The sequence below is a fragment of the Limanda limanda genome, chromosome 1 (genome assembly GCF_963576545.1).
Source record: "Limanda limanda chromosome 1, fLimLim1.1, whole genome shotgun sequence".
In the NCBI taxonomy this organism is placed as follows: domain Eukaryota; kingdom Metazoa; phylum Chordata; class Actinopteri; order Pleuronectiformes; family Pleuronectidae; genus Limanda; species Limanda limanda.
This window is the reverse complement of record NC_083636.1, coordinates 2,063,383-2,083,382: the sequence shown is the minus strand read 5'-3', so window position 1 is coordinate 2,083,382 and position 20,000 is coordinate 2,063,383. Positions and strand designations below refer to the sequence as shown.

General features: G+C 42.8%; 2 protein-coding genes across 2 annotated transcripts in view; one reads left to right on the top strand and one right to left on the bottom strand.

The window, feature by feature from the left end:
• The first annotated feature begins 5,350 nt into the window (after positions 1–5,350).
• On the top strand, positions 5,351–8,810 carry tdgf1 (teratocarcinoma-derived growth factor 1). The gene is made up of 6 exons (XM_061075644.1): positions 5,351–5,373; positions 5,458–5,507; positions 6,102–6,341; positions 7,339–7,453; positions 7,642–7,751; positions 8,424–8,810. The coding sequence occupies exons 1-6, from the start codon at positions 5,351–5,353 to the stop codon at positions 8,531–8,533; spliced, it is 648 nt and encodes a 215-aa protein (XP_060931627.1). The 3' UTR covers positions 8,534–8,810.
• Positions 8,811–11,307: 2,497 nt separating this feature from the next.
• The window catches only part of LOC133005961 (multidrug resistance-associated protein 1-like), a 15,752-nt gene continuing 7,059 nt past the window's right edge, over positions 11,308–20,000 (bottom strand). Inside the window, exons 16-30 of the mRNA XM_061075631.1 lie at positions 19,899–20,000; positions 19,614–19,781; positions 17,958–18,147; positions 16,642–16,714; positions 16,415–16,523; positions 15,341–15,548; positions 14,915–15,225; positions 14,637–14,836; positions 14,390–14,516; positions 14,147–14,248; positions 12,559–12,705; positions 12,319–12,477; positions 12,070–12,236; positions 11,561–11,755; positions 11,308–11,416 (exon numbers count right to left, since the gene is read on the bottom strand). The exon at positions 19,899–20,000 is cut by the window's right edge and continues 75 nt beyond it. Of these exons, the coding sequence (XP_060931614.1) occupies positions 11,308–11,416; positions 11,561–11,755; positions 12,070–12,236; positions 12,319–12,477; positions 12,559–12,705; positions 14,147–14,248; positions 14,390–14,516; positions 14,637–14,836; positions 14,915–15,225; positions 15,341–15,548; positions 16,415–16,523; positions 16,642–16,714; positions 17,958–18,147; positions 19,614–19,781; positions 19,899–20,000 (2,367 nt within the window). The remainder of the gene's footprint in view (positions 11,417–11,560; positions 11,756–12,069; positions 12,237–12,318; positions 12,478–12,558; positions 12,706–14,146; positions 14,249–14,389; positions 14,517–14,636; positions 14,837–14,914; positions 15,226–15,340; positions 15,549–16,414; positions 16,524–16,641; positions 16,715–17,957; positions 18,148–19,613; positions 19,782–19,898) is intronic.

The window sequence follows — 20,000 nt, the reverse complement described above, 5'->3', positions numbered from 1 at the left end:
TATCCATCTATCCATCTATCCATCTATCCATCCATCTATCCATCTATTCATCTATCCATCTATCCATCTATTCATCCATCTATCCATCTATCCATCTATCCATCCATCTATCCATCCATCCATCTATCCATCTAAGAAGTTGAAATAGCGTGTCACCGCCCCCTGGTGGAGAAACTGTTTTATTTAAGTTTGTGAATAACTGTTCATCGAGTTGCTGAAACTGAAACCCAGACTCCATCCACAGGTGGTGCACAGCTTCACTGGCGTCTCATCAGCGACACAGCGACATGATGACGAGGAGACGAAGAACCACTAACCTCCTCCTCACCTCAGGGCTGGACGACGGCATCGCAGACAGTGAAGAGTGGACGGAGGCCTGGAGGACTCCGAAAAGATGGATCCAACCAGAGGAGGAAGAACTGGAGGAGGAAGAGGAGGAGCAAGGAGTGAACAGTGTGGAGGATGTAAAAGAAGATGAGGAGGAGGATAAGGATGAAGGAGTAGATGAGGAGGAGAGAGATGTCAACGAAATTGAGGACAAAGAAGAAGACAAGGAGGAAGAGACAGAAGATGAAGACGAGGATGAGGAGGATGAGGGAGTAGAAGTGGTGGAGAAGAAAATACATGAGGGGGAGGATGAAGACATTGATGGAGAAGATAAGGATATAAACAAAGAAAAGGAGGATGACGAAGAGGAAGTAGTTCACAAGGAGGACATGGAAATTAAGAGAGGGAATGAGGAAGAGGAGGAGGAAGATGAAGAAGAGGAGAGGGATAAGGAAATAAACAAAGGAAAGCAGAAAGAGGAGGAGGAAGATGAAGAAGAGGAGGACAAGGAGGAAGATGATGAGGAAGAAGTTGACGATGACGACAAGGAAATTAAGAAAGGAGAGGAGGAGGAGGAAGATGAAGAAGAGGAGAAGGAGAAGGAAATAAACAAAGGAAAGGAGGAGGAGGACGATGAAGAAGTTGACACGGAGGGCAAGGATATAAACAAAGAAAAGGAGGAAGATGATGAGGAAGAGGAGGAGGAAGATGAAGAAGAGGAGAAAGACAAGGCAATAAACAAAGGAAAGGAGGAAAGGGAGGAAGATGAAGAAGAAGAAGAGGAGGACAAGGAAATAAACAAAGGAAAGAAGGAAGACGAAGAGGAAGAAGTTGACGATGAGGACGAGGAAATTAAGAAAGGAGAGGAGGAGGAGGACGATGAAGAAGAGGAGAAGGAGCAGGAAATTAAGAAAGGAAAGGAGGAGGAGGAAGACGAAGAAGTTGACACGGAGGACAAGGATATAAACAAAGGAAAGGAGGAAGATGATAAGGAAGAGGAGGAGGGAGACGAAGAAGACAAGAAGGACAATGAAGTAAACAAAATAAAGGAGGAAGAAGAGGAGGAAGACGAAGAAGAAGATGAAGAAATCGACAGTGAGGAGGACAAAAAAGCACATGAAGATGAAGAAATAAACAAGAAGGATGTGGACAATTACATGCAAAATGAGAAGGAGAAAACAGATGTAGAGGAGGAGGAGGATGAAGAGGAAGAAGAGGAGGAGGAGGAGGAGGAGGAAGAAATAGCAAATGAAAAACAAGAGGAGGGTGAAACTGAGGAAATGGAAAAAGATGTAGAGGAAGAGGACAAAGGTGATGAAGAAGTAGATGAGAAGGAGGTAGAGGAACTAAGCAAAGAACAGGAAGACAAAGATAAGGAGGAGGAGGAGGAGGAGGAAGAAGAGGAGGATGAAGATGACAAGCAACAGGTAAAAGATTTAAACAAGGAGGTGCTGAGTGGAGAAGCAGAAGAAGAAGAAGAAGAAGAAGAAGAAGAAGAAGAAGAAGAAGAAGAAGAAGAAGAAGAAGAAGAAGAAGAAGAAGAAGAAGAAGAAGAAGAAGAAGAAGAAGAAAATGAGGAAATTGAAGAATCCGTTGAGCAGGAGGTCAAAGCAGGTGAACTGAAAAAGGAAGAAAATGAAGAGGAGGAGGAGGAGGACAAAGATCAGGAGAAAGAAGATGACGGAGGAGAGCATGATGAAGAAGTGGAGGAGGAGGAGGAGGAGGAGGAGGAGGAGGAGGAGGAGGAGGATGAAGAGGAAGACAATAAAGACGTGAATGAAGAGAGGGAGGAAGAAAAGAAGTTGTGTAAAGGAGTCAAACAGAAAGTGGACGTCCCGCTGCATCTGCAGTTCCATAAGCTCCACACCTCCTTCTCCTCCTGGAAGCAGTCATGTGTGGTGGCAGTGGCTCACAGGGCAGGAGATGTGAGTGAGGAGGAAGAGGAGGAGAAGGAGGAGGAAGAGGAGGAGTGGTGGGCCTGGAAAGAGTCGTGGAGGATTTGTCGCTGGAAGAAGGCGGACGAGGACAAAGTGACGTGTTTCTCCACCGAACCCCGGAGACACGTGGGTCTGATGCTCGAAGACGACGAGAGGATGAAGAGCGAATGGAGTCTCAGCTGGAAGATGAACAGGACTGAAGCAAAGGAGGAGGAAGAGGAAGACGAGGAAGGAGAGGAGGAGGAGGAGGAGGAAGACGAGGAGGAGGAAAGTTGAAAGCTTCAGTTTAAAATGGGTCTGAAACGTACATTTTAAGCAACGAGTATCAGAAACTTTCCCGAGGTGCCGACAGAATCCTGCAGATTCAAATTTATGTTTTTACTTTGAACCAAAGTTTGTAGATTTTAATTTTTCATAGTTCTGCTCTTATTGTTGTGACATCATCGTCCTCCTCAGCGTCGGCTTCATCAGGTGACGTCAGACAATAACTGGTTCCATCAACTGTAAATAAAAATGGAGTCTGGGAAGTGCCTGAAACCTGTATTCCCTCAAATGACCAACAGGAGGCGCGAAACTGGTTTTACGTCAATGTCTACTGAAAGCAATGAGACTCTGTGATTGACAGCTCGCACTGTCCAATGGGTGGAGTTAGCAGGGGTCAGTCTCACTCAGGCTCCACCCCCTGCTCTTCCAAATATGGTAACATACCCGGTTATTAAAAAAAACCAAGATGACGCTGAACTGAGGCTTCATGTTGTTTGCATGAAAAACGCCACAAATAGTTGAAAATGAAAAGAGAGCGTGAGCTACGCTGGACCCGCACGTGAACATTGTTTGAAATGGGCGTGTCCGATGCTCGGTGACGCTGCCATCGTCATGACAACGATAGGTTTCAAGCTCAGGACGCACAATATGTCGTGGTGGGAAAGTAGATCTGAACTGAAGAGTATAAAACTGCTTACATGCAAAATCAATCACATTGTTTATTGTCTCTGTGTTTCCTCTGGAGTCCATTTTGTTTTCCACATCATTGAAGCTGATTCCCAATTGTCTAGAAATGCTAATGTTTGCTAACTAGCGTCATTGCTTAGCCAACACATTTCTGTCCTCCGTATTCTTTAAAGAAACGAAGAATAAACAGTGAGCATCTTAAAAATCGTACAGTCTGGGAAGATGAAGCATCTGTGACGTGATGCTGAAGAAAACGGTGTAAAGTTAGTGAAGGAGCATTTCTACTGCTTTGTTGTAAAAGATCATTTATAAATAAAGAAGGTCAAACTTGTATTAAACCATAAATCAAATAGTCTGCCTTGTTTTTATGTATCAACCTTTTAGCGTATTGTATTTCACATCGAAGGAGTTGCCAGGCGACAGCAGATGTTTCACAGGGATCGAAAACGGCTCTGAGGAAAGTTCTGAGTTTCATTTACCTCAGAACTCAGAGAAGATCCTGTGTTGGTGTTGTGGGCGTGGCTTAGCATAAAGACTGGGAGCAGAAGGTAAAAGACAAACTCTTACTGGTTTGTTAAAGCTGCAAATAAACCAAAACATGAAAAATCAATCATTTTATTTGTACAGCTCATATTCACAAATCACAACTTGTCTCATAGATCTTAACAAGGTGCAACATCCTCTGTTCTTAACTCTTATCAAGAGAATATGTTTATATGCATGTTCATAGATATACATGTTTATATATGTGTGTGTCTGTTCCCTCCGGGGCCAGCAGGGGTCTCTGTTCCTCCTGCAGGTTTCCTGTGGTTTCTCAGCCTCTCCCTCCTGCTGCTGACTCTCCTGCTGTGTATTAGCATGAGACCAGACTTCATTGTGTTTCTGCACAAATCACAAAATACCCATTTCCACCTCAGCTCGTCCTGCAGCTCAGAGCCCAGACCGAGCAGGAGGGGGGAGGGGGGAGGGGGGGCTCTGCTTCCTGTGTACAATCCAGGAATAAAGTCTGAAGTTAAACACATGAACCAACAAAAGTAAAACATGTACAGATTATTTTAAATCTAAGCAGTGGAGCCTCTGGATCTGTCACTAAACACTCAGGATTCTCTACGTTCTCTGAAAATGAATCAAAGTCAAACCTGCTCTGAAAAAGTTAGATGCAAAAGAAACTCACTTTTAAAATGATGTTTTCCAAGTTCTAACAATGACAATTGGAGCAAATTTTTTGTACAGAGTTTGAAAGAAGGATCATTATTTTAAGTTTAAAATAAAAAATATGCATGTTTATTACATGTTGGTTTGTTTCATGTGCCAAATAAAAAAATAAAAACGCACACAGTGAACCGTTTAGTTTCAGATTTTCAGATTTTAGAAATCGTTGATTTTAGAGTTTAAATTTTGCATCCAACATTAAATTAAATTGTTTCCATCTTTTTAAAGTCTTTGTGGTTTCCTTGGCAGGACGGACTTTAAATGTATAAAAGAAGGATACGAGTTCCCCTTCTTTATTCAGCCCCCCCCTCCTGATACACATGTATATGCAGCTCGCTCGTCCTTCTCATGTTAATGATGCTGCAGGAAACAGCTCCTCCCTCATTTCACTGCAGAAACAACAAGCTTCTCTTTGTGAAGTTTCTCATCTACACACGTTGTCTCCTCCAGTTTCAGCAGTTTCATGTGTTAAATGTGACAAAGTTAATTTCACTTCTACACAAAGATTAAACACATGGATTATTCTATTAATAAGCAGCTTTTTAAATGTAAAAGTTTCTCAATGTCCTCAAAGTTTTAAATATCTGTTCACAGTGTTTATATAGTGATTCTCTCTCTAATGGAACCGGGGGGTGGAGCTGGAGACACTTTCTTGTGGATTCAGACCCACGGAACCAGCTGTGGGAGTGGGCGTGGCTTCCTGTGTGAGAACCACCTGAGGGTCAGTGGGTGAATCAGTCCCTGGTCGAGTTCAGGTTCTCTGCAGCTGCATCGGTCTCACTGGTTTTCAGGGAGAATTAACGGAGACGATTTTCTGGAAATTGTTTTTTCAGTTTCACCTTTTTTTTCCTTCGCATGATTTGATATAAATTAGTAGATTATAAAGAACTCGACCCCAGTGGAGTTCTTCTGTCTCTGGGAACATGTTGTGGAATCAGCTGCTCAGGTGAGTTCAGAGAAGATGTTTAACTGAAACGTGTTGAATTGAAGTGATGTTGTTGTTCTAAACGAGCTGGTTGTGTGTTTGCAGGTTCGTGTGTGTGCTTCTCTCTCTGCACTGGGCTGCTGCTGCTGCTGCAGGTCAGTTCCTCACTTCTGTTCCAAACACGTTTAATGAAAGAAAAGCTCATTAACTAATCAACTCAGCTCTGAAACAGTTTTCACTTCTGTATGAACAACCGGATTCAAACTGGGCGAGGCCTGTGGCTCAGGTTCTACTGAGCTATGAACTGGATGATATTGTAATTGATTCATTTCCAGTGGATCTGTCACTGGTTTGTTTCATGAAGTGGCCTCAGTGGTTTCAGTGGGTTTTAACTTTACATTCACACAGAAAAGTAGTTTAGAAACCTGTTTGATCTGAAGGAAAATAACTTGATAAATAACCAAAAGCAGCGTCTGTTCAGTCTGATGATTATAAAACCAAAACAAGCTTCAGGAACCATTCACTGATTTCTTTACGGTATAGAAGTTAATTTAGATCGTTTGTGTTTTGTTTATTCTGTAAAATTTTACATCGACAAACATAAACGCTGATACTGAAATAATCTGTTCTCCAGGAGAGTTTATTTCTTACAGTGTAAATCTTTTCCTCTGACCAGTGTCTGTTTTACAGTTTGGTTTTGTTTTACAGTGATTTTAATTATAAAATCTGGTGTTTATTTGATTTTTCAGGTTGTGAGGGAGATGAATGTGACAAAGATCAACCACCTCCTCCTCCTCCTTCATCTTCTTCATCTTCTCCATCATCACCATCATCACCATCATCTTCTTCTTCTTCTTCGGTGGTGAAACCCCAGCAGCCCTCTCAGAACTTTTTGGATCAGTTTGCACAGGTGAGCTCCCCAAACAGTGGAGGGGACCGTAAACACCGTGACGCCAGCGCCGTCCTGCCCTTCATCGGCCTCACAGGCAGTGAGTTCACACATCTTCACTGAGCACACACACACACACACGAGGTGATGAGCCCCACAAACCAATGAACACAACAATTTGAGTTAACTCCAAAATACTGAGAATGTTTCCTGGACTCTGAGCTCAGAGACTGAAGAAGAATCTCAAATGTATGTTCAATGGAGTTAAATGATATTTCTACTGGATCTCCAGGACTCTACATTGTTTCCTGGTGACAGTCCGGCTGATGTATTCTTACAGTATTTTCTTAAATGCAGAAATATTATAGTAACAACACCCATGGCTGATTAAATACTCTACTCTTAAATATCATTTTGCAGGACAGGCAGCAAATATTTGTAGAAGTTTAAAACATTTATGTGATTGAGTCAATTTACTTGCTTGTTTGTCAACAGTTTTTTACTTAAACTCGTATTCAAAGGTTTCTACGTTGAACTGAAGTGTGTGGTCGACGGGTCAGACTGATCCAGAGTCTGGTGGAGTTTCCGTCGGTCGTCAGTTTAGTTTTAGTGTTTTTTCGTTACTTTCCAACGTTTGTTCTGACTCTGGTTTGTGTTTGTCTGATGATGTGAAGCAGAGGAGAACAGGAATGTGCTGCCAGATGGAGAGCCTGGTTTATCTCACAGATACAAGCAGAGAGGGGCCGAGCCTGAGGTCCGGGGGCCGAGCCGGGGTCTTCAGGCCGTCTCACAGGGACGTGAAACCCTGATGCACAAACTAAAAGACACATAGATCATTTCAAAGGGATTAAAAACCTCTTACAGGCATAAAAACTCACAAGTTCATGACTAAACTATGAATAAAACTCATCCAGGGTCAAACAGGAAGGAAAATAAATTAATAAAGATGTGATTTAATAAAATGAAACACCAGGAGTGGTCCCAGGAGGTTCAACAAACTCTGAATCTTACACTGATTCATGTTAAATCACATTCTGAAGGACGTGTGTGTTTTGTTGCTCACGGGTCTGACGTCGTCTCGTGTTTTTTTGGTGCAGGCGCCGAGCAGAGTCGCAGCTGCTGTAAAAACGGAGGCACGTGCATCCTGGGCAGTTTCTGCACCTGCCCGCAGTTCTTCACCGGGCGGAGCTGCGAGTACGACCAGCGCATCAGGTACGAGCAACACAACACGTAGTTAGTGAAGTGGGAGGAGTCGTTCAGTCCTTCACCTCAAAGAATCACGTTCATTTCTAATCAGTCGATTGTAATTGTTTCTTCAGTATCAGTCGTGGACCTGCTTGTTTGTTTCCATGGTAACAGATTTATCAATATGTAAATAAAACTTCTCTGTGTCTCCGCAGGAGCTGTGGTTTGATTCCTCACGGGGAGTGGGTTCAGAAAGGATGCTCCTACTGTCGCTGTGGTTACGGCGTCCTGCACTGCTTCCCCAACGTCTTCCATAAAGACTGTGGTAAGACACGTGCACACACACACATGCACACACACACGTGCACAAAGACACACACACACACACACACATCGGTCTGATCCTGACTCAGGCTCGGGACATTTGAAACTGGTGCTTTACAGATGAATGGAAGCAGCTTTCCTTGTCTTTGTCTCCTGAGGTGTGTTCGATGTCAGACGTCTGTTCTCAAACTGAGTCGTTCACACTTTTCAACCTTGGAACAAAAAGCCGCCGCCCTGTTGTTCCCAGTGAAGCTGCTGGTTGTGAATACATGACTGTGAATGAGCAGAGGCCGCGCCTGCTCATCTGCAAGTCAGGGTTTATTCTAACATGTAAATGAGTGTAATCCACATGCAGACTTACAGAATAACCACAAACCAAGAGCCCGTCTCTCTCTTCTCTCTGTCAGAGTTTAAGATAAAGGAAATATTAAAACACACACAGAGAAACAAGGACGGATGCATATTATAAATAAATAACCATAAGGAAAAAAGAAATACATTAAATACAAGGAACATGTACGATGCACAACGTGAAGCATCGAATGAGAAACTATAAATCATGATTTCAAATTGTATCAGTGAACAATGATCACAAAGAAGTTTGAGATTAAATTGTGGATTTGTTAAAAAAAAATTACTGGAATTTGAACACGTTTCTTCATTTTCTTTGCAGATGACTCGGAGGAGGTGCGTTGGTATCGCTCATCAGCTGTGAGGACGGTTCCCAACACTTCCTGCTTCCTGTTGGTGACGCTGCTTCTTCCTCTGCTCGTCTTCCTCTGATGTTTGAAGAAGTAAAAACACGAGGGAAACACAAGGATTTATTTTAAACTCGGAGCTGTGGACAGTTTGAAAAGGTGGATTTTACCAAACAGTTCATTTGAAGTGGTCCAGATGTTCCTGCTCAGGATCAGGAGATACCTTGTGGTCCAGATGTTCCTCCTCAGGATCAGGAGATACCTTGTGGTCCAGATGTTCCTGCTCAGGATCAGGAGATACCTTGTTGTGAAACTGGGAACCAGAAGATGTTGAAGACTTTTGCTCTCGATAGACCTGAAGAATAATTCCTTGATTTTAAACTCGTACATCAGCCTGTTGTGGTTTACAGAGACGGTCTGAGACTTTTTCATGCGGACCACGAACTGTCTGTTTGTGTGTGTGTGTGTGTAGGAAGATGTATATAAGATTTTTATGAAAAATATGTTTTTTTGTATTTTCATCATGAACTTTGAAAATCAGCAGATTTTTTATTTCTTTAAAAGAAGACGTAGAGTTTATTTCACTGTGTGTTTCTGTCTCGTTTGCACAAACTGAGCTGATGTGACCTTTGTCCTTTAAACTCTGTATAAACACTTATATGTGTTTATTAAAGTAAACTATTGTTGTGTTGCAGCATCAAGCTCATTTTTCAGAGGGAATATTTAAAATAAAAAGTGAATGTTCCGACTCTTCTGCTCTTTCACTCTGTGTTTTATCTGCTGGTATTTTCAGTGGGAGCTGTTTTCTCTTGGTCTCTTATCTCCAGACTTTATTGACGAGCTTTAAATTGATTATCAGCTTCTCTCTTATCTTAACCTTTTTCTCGAGCGCCCCCCCCCCCCACTCTACCTCTTTAAGAACTAGGAAGTCACATCTCCCACATTAAAAAAAGGTTTTTATCATAGCTGAAACTGTCTGGTGAAACAAAAAAACATCACATCACCAAGAAACCTGCATATTCTTCCATGAGTTATATTCATTCAACTTAATTCCCTCAAACTTTCCCTGGTCAACCCCTCACCCCCTGGTGTGGGTCCACCCCCCCACCCCACCCCACCCCCCCACGTTAAGAACCGCTGCCTTAGACAAACACTTCAGCTGTTGTTCTGCTGACCTGCTATTTCATATTCTATTAAAACAAATTATCCTAAATCCCTGTGACAAACAATGCAGGTTTAAAAGTGACCAACGTTTTTTATTTACTGTAAAAGAAATAAATCATTTCCACCACAGAGACAAATTATTTTACATCACAAATCTTCGAAAACACAACGTGATGAAAAGGGTGATGGAAGAGAAAATGAAGTTAGTTCAATCGAAAACCAGTTTGTTAGAGAACAGGTCCGACTTCATGTAACGTTCCAATCTCACTCGTTCACCTCAACACATTTCTGCTTAAAAATTTACATCGGTTTTATATGATAACAATAAAGTGATTTATCAGGTTTTAATGTGAAATGTTTTACGCTTTAATCTTAAGTGATCACATTATAACGTGTGATAGATTCCTATATTATTATAAAGTGAAACATTTCACATTGTAACATAATAAATTTGTTTGTTCTAACAACATGAAAACATTGAGTCAGAACATGAAAGTTAAAATAAGATAAGAAAGATAGTTTCATCCTGGTAAATTCAGTGGTTACAAGAAAACACATGAAAGCATAAAATAAAATAAATCGGAAAATTAAATTGTTATATGTTCTATACACTTGAAATTATTGCGATACGACAACATCATGTTTTCCTCTAAATAATCTTTTCATGTGACGTTAAAAACTCTGAATAAAGAAAATCAACAACATGTGAACTGTGGCAAAGAGCTCAAACTCAACCTGTTTCTAATGAAGTTCAGCAACAAACATTCCTCTGAAATGTTTCTCTTAGTAAAGTTGTGATTATTGAAGTGAACCAGCTTCATTCAGGTTTAATCTCCGGCTCAAACAAAGCTCAAGCTGCGTAACTGAAGAGGAGAACAAGTGGATGATATCAGGTCTTTTATTGAGCAGCAGAGGGATTTATTCTTCTTTTAATCCCAAACTAATCAGACGTTAATCTCTCCTTTGTTATTTTTATCCACAGGCTAACAAATGGTGTAATTCTGCTGTTCCGATTGGACACAGAGATCCTGAACCGCCTCCTGCTGTGTCCGTCCCGAGCCGATGAAGAAAAGATCTCGACATCTTTATGCTCCTGAATTTCTGTGTGTGAATCTCCTGCAGGGGTTAAAGGGATTGGAGGAGGTGGAAGGAGCTGCAGGTGGAGACTGAGGAGCGGAGGAGGAGCAGCAGGAGAGTTAAACGGATTAACTGCAAAGTCATTGACGCTAAATCGTTTTATCCAACATTTCCACGTCTCCCTGAGCTTTGAGTCGTTTTCTCTGCATCGTCATGTTTTTCATTCTTCATCAGCACAAAAACAGGAAGAAGCTCAGACCTGGAAACAATTCAGGCTGTGAAGACTTATTCATTTAACTTTTATATGTTTTATATTTCATTTTATTTAATTTAAAACATTTTATTTGATTCAGTTTTTATTAAAGTTCATTTGAAAAAAGATGAATTATTAGTTAATTAATAAATAATATGAAAAAGCACATACATAAAAACACAGACTGATAAATATCAAACCCCCCCAACCCTAACTCCAACAGGAATCCAGCTTTGTCTTGAGTTGTCTTTGTTTTAACAGACACAGACCAGCGGGGACAGTGTTGGACTGGTGCTCGTCCTCCCACACAGGAGGAGGACGTGAGGAAACAGTTTGTCTCAGAAGTTCTTCTCCAGAGGTTCATCTCAAACCAAACCGGCCTCCACACACATCTTATAGAAAAGACCCTGACGGTGCAGGAGCTGAGCGGGAGAGTCCATCTCTGCAATGGAACCTCTGTCCATCACGATGACCCTGAGGACAGACCACAGGAGACACGACCATGTGACGTCAACACAAACACACCATGTCCACAGCTGGACTGAAAGATGAACTCTGGACCCGGTTCTCCAGAGTCCACGTCTGAAAACGTGTGTAGAATGTGTCGGGTTGTGTTACCTTGTGTAGTCCATGATGGTGTTGAGGCGGTGGGCGATGGTCAGAACCGTGCAGTCGTCAAACTGACTCCGGATGGTGGACTGGATCAGCTGATCCGTCCTCAGGTCCACAGCAGCCGTGGCTTCATCCAGAACCAGGATCCTGGTTTTCCTGAGCAGAGCTCGGGCCAAACACAGGAGCTGCCGCTGGCCGAGGCTGAAACACAGCAGAGCTCAGTGACCTCTGACCTCTGCTTCCACTCACTGTTCATCTGAATCCTCAGGTTACACATCTACAAGGAAACGTTTCAGGATCAAGATCCCTAATCTGAGAGCATCAGGATCTCTGAGCCAATCAGCTTCTTCGGTCTAATGGTCTTCACCTGTCGTCATCTCACAAAATACCTGACAGCGTTGTGCGTTCCTTGAATTGAGACACTTTCAGTGTTAGTAATGCAAATACAGTAAACATCGCCCCCTGGTGTTGGGGCAGGGTTTCAGGTGTTCCTCAGTGTGTCGTGGGGGGTTCACCTCATGTTCTCTCCTCCTTCACTACACGGATGCTCCAGCTTCTGAGGCAGTCGGGACACGAAGCTGCTGAGATGAGCGAGTTCCAGAGCTTTCCACAGTTCTTCTTCTGAACAGGTGTCAAACGGGTCGAGGTTCATCCTCAGGGACCCAGAAAACAACACGGGGTCCTGTGAACAAAAGGTCACAGGTCAATCCAAAGCTTGATTAGTGTGGTGGGGTCATGTGAGCTGCAGAGGGAGGAGCTGTGACCTGAGGGATGATGGTGATTCTGGATCTGAGGTCATGGAGGCCGATCTGAGAGACGTCGATTCCATCGATGAGGATTCGTCCGCTCGACGCCTCCAGGATCCGGAAGATTCCCAGAGCCAGAGACGACTTCCCGGCTCCCGTTCTTCCAACGATCCCGACCTGACAAATCAAAAACACTATTAAAGTAGTAAAAGTAGTTTACTGGGTTTTCACGTTTTTTACAGAGATTTCTTCACTGACCTTCTCTCTGTTCTGGATGCTGATGGATATGTCCTTTAAGGCCCAGTCCAGGTCTTGCCGGTATTTAAGACCATAATCATCAAACTCGATGGTTCCGGTGGTCGGCCACGCCGCCGGCAGCAGACTGTCCTCCAGGGTCCAGGCCGCCTGAGGACACGTCACAGAACAATAAGACGTGAGATCATGAAGAGCTGCTTTAATATATCAAAGTAAGTGAAGAAGAACCGAAGAGATAAATAACTAATGAAGTGAAGTCAGGATACGTACGAGCTGTGACACAGTCTCAGAGATATTGGATTGTAAACCACAGATTACACTTGAATATATACAGATTAACATATTATATAAAGGTATATTATATATACATGAATCTATCTAAACCCTGGAGGGGTTGTGGAGCAGCGAACTGTGGAGATTTCAAATTTTAGTGTCTCTCTGTGCTGACAGAATTCCAACCAAATAAAGATAGAAGTAGTTTTAGCTAGATATTATGCCTTCATACAAATGATTTTAATAACTGTTGCTGCTTAGTGTTAATAATGAATCTTTTACTTGTTCTAATACTTAACTTTTGGATATTAAAGCGTAATTCCCTCAGATTCATTAAACTCACATAGAGATCCAGGAACTGTTCCTTCTGGGGCAAAGTCAGTGTGACATTGTTTGGGTTTAGTTTGTTGCGAATGTTTACACAGTCAGGATTGTTTTGATTCCAATTGTAAACACCTTTGGCCGACATTGCATCTGCGGGTTCAAGGCCTTTCTTGAAGTAAACAGGTTGCCGAGCAACTCTAGCGTCATTGGGAGTGTCTCCCTGTTCACTTCCGTATTCCAAAAGCCAGGAGGATGGATTACGCCTGCGCACTTCAGAGGAGGAGGAACGAAGATCTACTGTTATAAAATAGACAGACGCCGGATGTTCGTGGCGCTCTGATACAACTAACGTACTGGAAGCCCATTGCTTTGCTGTAACCTGTTCATCGTGTCGTGTATTCACTAGAGTTAATGACTTTAGCATGTGCTTAAATACAATGACAGGCTGATATATATGATGCTTATCTTCGTGACTCTCAGACATTCCCAGAGAATCCTCCAGATCTTTATTCAAGGAGGTCTGTCCCTCTTTGGAAAGACCTTTTACCTCGGGAATGACCTCTGACCAGAAAAGGGACGGTCCTTGACCAATGCATTTTCATCTTCATGTGCAAAACAACTCCTTATTTAGGCTGAAGCCCTGTTGTGTGATGTCATGTTATCTCTAGTTTTGGGGTCCCACCTCCCACCTATAAAACATCTTGCCCTGCAGGGGCAGGACGGACTTCACCATTTGGCTGTGTGATTTCTCCGAGTTCTAGAGCTCGTCCTGACCTGTACTACTTTGTGTAATAAACATCATTATTCTTGTAAGTACTGGGTCCGCGGTCCTTTACTTCATCATCAACTTCTACAACCACATCAACCTCTCGGCTGACCAGAATATACTTCAATCGCTTTCTAAATAAATACTTTGATTGACTAAACTGAGTTCGGCTCATCTTCTCTTAAAAGAGAATCTCTGGTTTTAACAAGGGGTTGTGGAGCAGCGAACCTCTTTGGCTGTGTGGTCGTATTCTTTCACTCGCTCCACAGACACGATGTTGTTTTCCACGTCCGTCCACGATCGAACGATCCAGCTCAGGATTCCCGTGACCTGCAAAACCACCAACACTGATTCAATCTGAAACTTTATTTGTTTGTGTTTCATTCAACACGTTAGATTTAAACACCAACAAAACCATTTAATCTGGTTTCTCAGGTTGAAATAGTTGATGTCATGAGAAGCAGTTTTCACCTGGAGAGATTGAGTCACAGCCAGACCAACGATTCCCGGACTGAGATTATCTCGACCTTGAACACACAAGATGGCCGCCGCCAAAACCAGCACGTTCCCCAAAAACTCCAAGTTCACCGCCAGCCACCTGCACCAGCACACATTTATAATTATATATAAAACTATTATCTGAAAAAGCCCTTTGAGACTAAAGATGAAAAGATTCTGATCGAACATTCATTTGAATAATTTTATAGTCTGAACGAACCTGGTGGCGACAAATCGAGGAAAATAAGCTTCCTGGTTGCTGTCGATGCGGCGATGAGCCTGCCGGACGAACCGCTGCTGTTCGCCAAACGCTCGGATGACGGCGGCTCCTTGCACCGTCTCGTTGAAGTGGCTGTAGACCGGCGAGCGGCTCACCGCCTCCAGGCGCCGCAGCTGACACGACGACGCCACGTAGAAACTCTGGAGACGAACGACAGAGAAAACGATTAACCACGAGACTTCAGCTCAGGGACGACACCGTTCAAGAAACACCTTCACCTGTATGAAGACGTAGAAGCAGGCCAGGGGGAGGAGCACCAGGCCTGCGAAGGGCGTGGCCAACAGCACGATGATGATGATCTCCAGCAGCTTGAACAGGTAGCCCAGCATCATCTTCAGCCCGTCAGGAATCATGCAGTCGATGGCGTCAATCTCTTTAGAGAAGCGGTTCAGGAGGTTCCCGCTCGGCGTCACCTCAAAGAAGGACATGGGCGAGTGCAGCACGCTGTGGAGAAGATCGGCATGGAGGTGGCGTGACGCTACGATCCCGCCCAGAGCGATGGCGAGCGTGGTCCCAAACATGGCCATTGCTGGAACACAGAGAAATAAGTGGTCATGAGACGGAAGACGGATTTGGTCGTAGGATTCTAGATCAGATCAGATTCGTTGAGGTCCCACATCCAACACGTCTGTCCTGAGTCTCACCCTGAGTGAAGCCGAGCGCTGCGAACACGCTGAGCTTCAGCTCGTGGTCGCTCCGGGTTCCGTTGACGGGCGCCTCATCGGCCCAGATGCTCAGCCAATAGTTGTAGGCCAGCGACGCGGCCTGTTGGAAGGCGCAGAGGAAGATGATGGTCATGATGAAGGTCAAGCCGATGGTCTTGAAGTACTCTCTGTACATCTGCAGCTTCACCTGACAACACAATAAAAACATCATATTTCATCTGTGATTGATTGATCAGCGAATCTTAGGGAAAACGTTCTTTGGTGATGTTCAGTGTATCAACTTCTGCTGAGAATAAAATCTGCATTTTCAACAATATTTAGGTTTTGAAGTTTTAAAGTTCAGGATTAGGGTTGCAAAATTCCGGGAATATTCAAAGTTGGAAACTTTCCATGGGAATATACGGGAATATACGGGAATATACGGGAATTAACGGGAATAAAGTGGAAATGTTGTGGGTAATTTATACTAACTGTATTTACCTTGTCATATACAGACATAAATATAAACATTTTGTTTTGTCATAGGCTGATTTGAGTCCTGAGGAAACTTTGGGCACTTGACTATATGCTTCTGCATCGTTGTGTCATTCTTAACATAGGTCTTTGCACAGTATTTGCAAATGTACACAGCCTTTCCTTCTACATTGGATGGGGTGAAATGTCTCCACACATGAGAGAGTGCACGTGGCATTGTTCTGTAGAATAAGATGAGAAAAAAGTTTGTAAAAAAACCCTAATGCAATGCCAGAGATGCACTCTACAGCAGGCCTCAGTAGCCCTGCTGTAGAGTGAAGCATCCTGGGAGTTATCTGTGCATGTGATGGAAGAATGCACCGTGGAGGGTTGAAACTCAACGTTCCATACATCTTTAAAATACAGTTTTGAATGATGTTTTTATTGCTCAGCGTTTAATTTGGGAATTCTTTTTTTTTTCAAAATTTCCAATATTCCCGAGCTTAACTTCCCATGGAAAGTTTCCGGAAATTTACCGGAAACTTTCCACTCCTTTACAACCCTATTCAGGATTCAAACAGAAACACACAAGCGACTCACTCTCCCTGTGTGAACTTTATCAGCCTTCGTTAGTTTTCCAGCTTCTTCAACCTCCAGATCCTGATCAACATCGTCTGGCACATGGAGACTGGCACCGCTCATATCACAGCTGCAACACACACACACACACACACACACACACATGAGGATACACAACACATACGGCACATTATGATTTATAAATACAAATATTATTGTTTATTCACATAAAAAAAAACTGTTTTTACCTGATCAGCTGCTCCTGAGAAAGATCGATGGAAAAATCAAAGGGACTGACACGAGACACTGCCTTCCTGCTGCCTATACACACACACACACACACACAACCACACACACACAAGTAAGTAAGGTAGTAATGAGCGCCAGGAGAAAGCAGCCGACTTTGCTCTTTGATTTTCTCAGAAATTCTACAGTAAAACTTTTTGAAACTTGACAAAAATTGGTTAGTTGTGTTCCTGTGGTTAGTTGTGTTCCTCTGGTTAGTTGTGTTGCTGTGGTTAGTTGTGTTGCTGTGGTTAGTTGTGTTCCTGTGGTTAGTTGTGTTGCTGTGGTTAGTTGTGTTCCTGTGGTTAGTTGTGTTCCTCTGGTTAGTTGTGTTGCTGTGGTTAGTTGTGTTGCTGTGGTTAGTTGTGTTCCTGTAGTTAGTTGTGTTCCTCTGGTTAGTTGTGTTCCTGTAGTTAGTTGTGTTCCTGTGGTTAGTTGTGTTCCTCTGGTTAGTTGTGTTCCTGTGGTTAGTTGTGTTCCTGTGGTAAGTTGTGTTCCTGTGGTTAGTTGTGTTCCTCTGGTTAGTTGTGTTCTTGTGGTTAGTTGTGTTCCTGTGGTTAGTTGTGTTCCTGTGGTTAGTTGTGTTCCTGTGGTTAGTTGTGTTCCTCTGGTAAGTTGTGTTCCTGTGGTTAGTTGTGTTCCTGTGGTTAGTTGTGTTCCTGTGGTTATTGTGTTTCTGTGGTTAGTTGTGTTCCTGTGGTTAGTTGTGTTCCTCTGGTTATTGTGTTCCTCTGGTTAGTTGTGTTCCTGTGATGAGTTGTGTTCCTCTGGTTAGTTGTGTTCCTGTGGTTAGTTGTGTTCCTCTGGTTATTGTGTCCCTGTGGTTAGTTGTGTTCCTGTGGTTAGTTGTGTTCCTGTGGTTAGTTGTGTTCCTCTGGTTAGTTGTGTTCCTGTGGTTAGTTGTGTTCCTCTGGTTAGTTGTGTTCCTGTGGTTATTTGTGTTCCTCTGGTTAGCTGTGTTCCTGTGATGAGTTGTGTTCCTGTGGTTAGTTGTGTTCCTCTGGTTATTGTGTTCCTCTGGTTAGTTGTGTTCCTGTGGTTATTTGTGTTCCTCTGGTTAGTTGTGTTCCTGTGGTTAGTTGTGTTCATGTGGTTAGTTGTGTCCCTGTGGTTAGTTGTGTTACTGTGGTTAGTTGTGTTCCTCTGGTTAGTTGTGTTCATGTGGTTAGTTGTGTTCTTCTGGTTATTGTGTTCCTCTGGTTATTGTGTTCCTCTGGTTATTGTGTTCCTCTGGTTATTGTGTTCCTGTGATGAGTTGTGTTCACGTCATTGTTCTCACTCTTTTCGTGGAGTGTGTTTTTTTCTCGGCTGTGTTTTCCACTGAAGGTTTGGATTAATTTGGCGAAGGTTCCTTTTCTGTCCATCAGCTCCGAGTAGGAACCGGACTCAGAGATCCGCCCGTCGTCCATCACCAGGACCAGGTCGGCTTGGGACAGGAAGCTGAGGCCGTGAGTCACCAGAACCCGAGTCTACAAAACAGGACGTATGAATGTTTCAGGATTAGGGTTGCAAAGGGGCGGAAAGTTTCCGGTAAATTTCCGGAAACTTTCCGGAAACTTTCCATGGGAAGTTTAGCTCGGGAATTTTGAAAAAAAAAAAAAAATACGCAAATTAAACGCTGAGCAATAAAAACATCCTTCAAAACTGTATTTTAAAGATGTATGGAACGTTGAGTTTCAAGCCTCCACTGTGCATTCTTCCATCACATGCACAGATAACTCCCAGCATGCTTCACTCTACAGCAGGGCTGCTGAGGCCTGCTGTAGAGTGAAGGACTAGTCAGGTAAGTTTCCATGATATTACTGGGAAAATATATGAGCATGCTGATTGAGGATTGTTCATCTGTTCATCTAGACTATTTCCATTCATTTATCCATCAATTGTAAAATATGTTTACAGACGATTCCAATTGTTTGGCTAACTATTTATATCTCTGGCATTGCATTAGTGTTTTTTTACAAACTTTTTTCTCATCTTATTCTACAGAACAATGCCACGTGCACTCTCTCATGTGTGGAGACATTTCACCTCATCCAATGTAGAAGGAAAGGCTGTGTACATTTGCAAATACTGTGCAAAGACCTATGTTAAGAATGACACAACGATGCAGAAGCATATAGTCAAGTGCCCAAAGTTTCCTCAGGGCTCAAATCAGCCTATGACAAAACAAAATGTTTATATTTATGTCTGTATATGACAAGGTTAATACAGTTAGTATAAATTACCCACAACATTTCCAGTTTATTCCCGTTAATTCCCGTATATTCCCGTTTATTCCCGTTAATTCCCGTTAATTCCCATGGAAAGTTTCCAACTTTGAATATTCCCGGAATTTTGCAACCCTACTCAGGATTGATGTTTTAAACTCTTTTTTAAACATGTGCGTCATTGTGACGACAAACATCAAACCCTCGAATACAACAACACTTTCTGAACAAAAATAATCAATGAACGACGAATAGGAAAAGGGGATTTTCTGAATTATTCTTTTTTTGTTTTTACAACTTTCTTTGAAGGAAAATGGAGCAAAGAATGATGGGAAATGTTGGTCTGAGAAAGTTTTGTGTTTTTAGTAATAAGACAAAGTTAGATACAGTACAGTTCAAGATTCAAGATTCAAGATTTTTATTGTCAAATGAACAGAGATAACATGAAGCAGTCACTGTCAATGAAATGCTTGGGTCACACACTCTCTTTAAGCAATGCTCAGTAATTTCAACCCAAAAAAATAAAATAGAAATAGAAATAGTATAAAATAGAATAAAAAAGAATAAAATAGAATAACAATGAAATAGAATATCAAAATTTTTAAATAGAAAATAAAATATATACATCTAAATATATATCTTTACTTTGGTGGAGTTATTGCAGTTCAGAGGAGTTTACATACAGATTAAAGAAGGTTGATGATTGGTTGAACAGGTCCATGTCTCACCTTGTCTTTAAGAATCCCTCTGGGTCCAATAACGCGATCAAAGATGTGTTGTCCCACGTGAGCGTCCACGGCCGACAGCGGGTCGTCCAGCAGGTAAACATCTGACCTCCTGTAGACGGCTCGAGCCAGACTCACCCTCTGCTTCTGACCTCCAGACAGGTTCAAACCCTGCGGTCAGTGAACGCATCGTCAGTACGCTACCGGACAAATGCACCATCAATACACTGTGCTCCTGAACGCATCATCAGGGGTGGGGTCGGGTGGGGTTGAAGATGAGGGCGGTACCTTCTCTCCGATCTCGGTGGCGTCTCCGGCAGGAAGCAGGTCGAGGTCCGGCAGCAGAGCGCAGGCGTCCAGCACCCGGTGATACCAGCTCTCCTTCCTCTC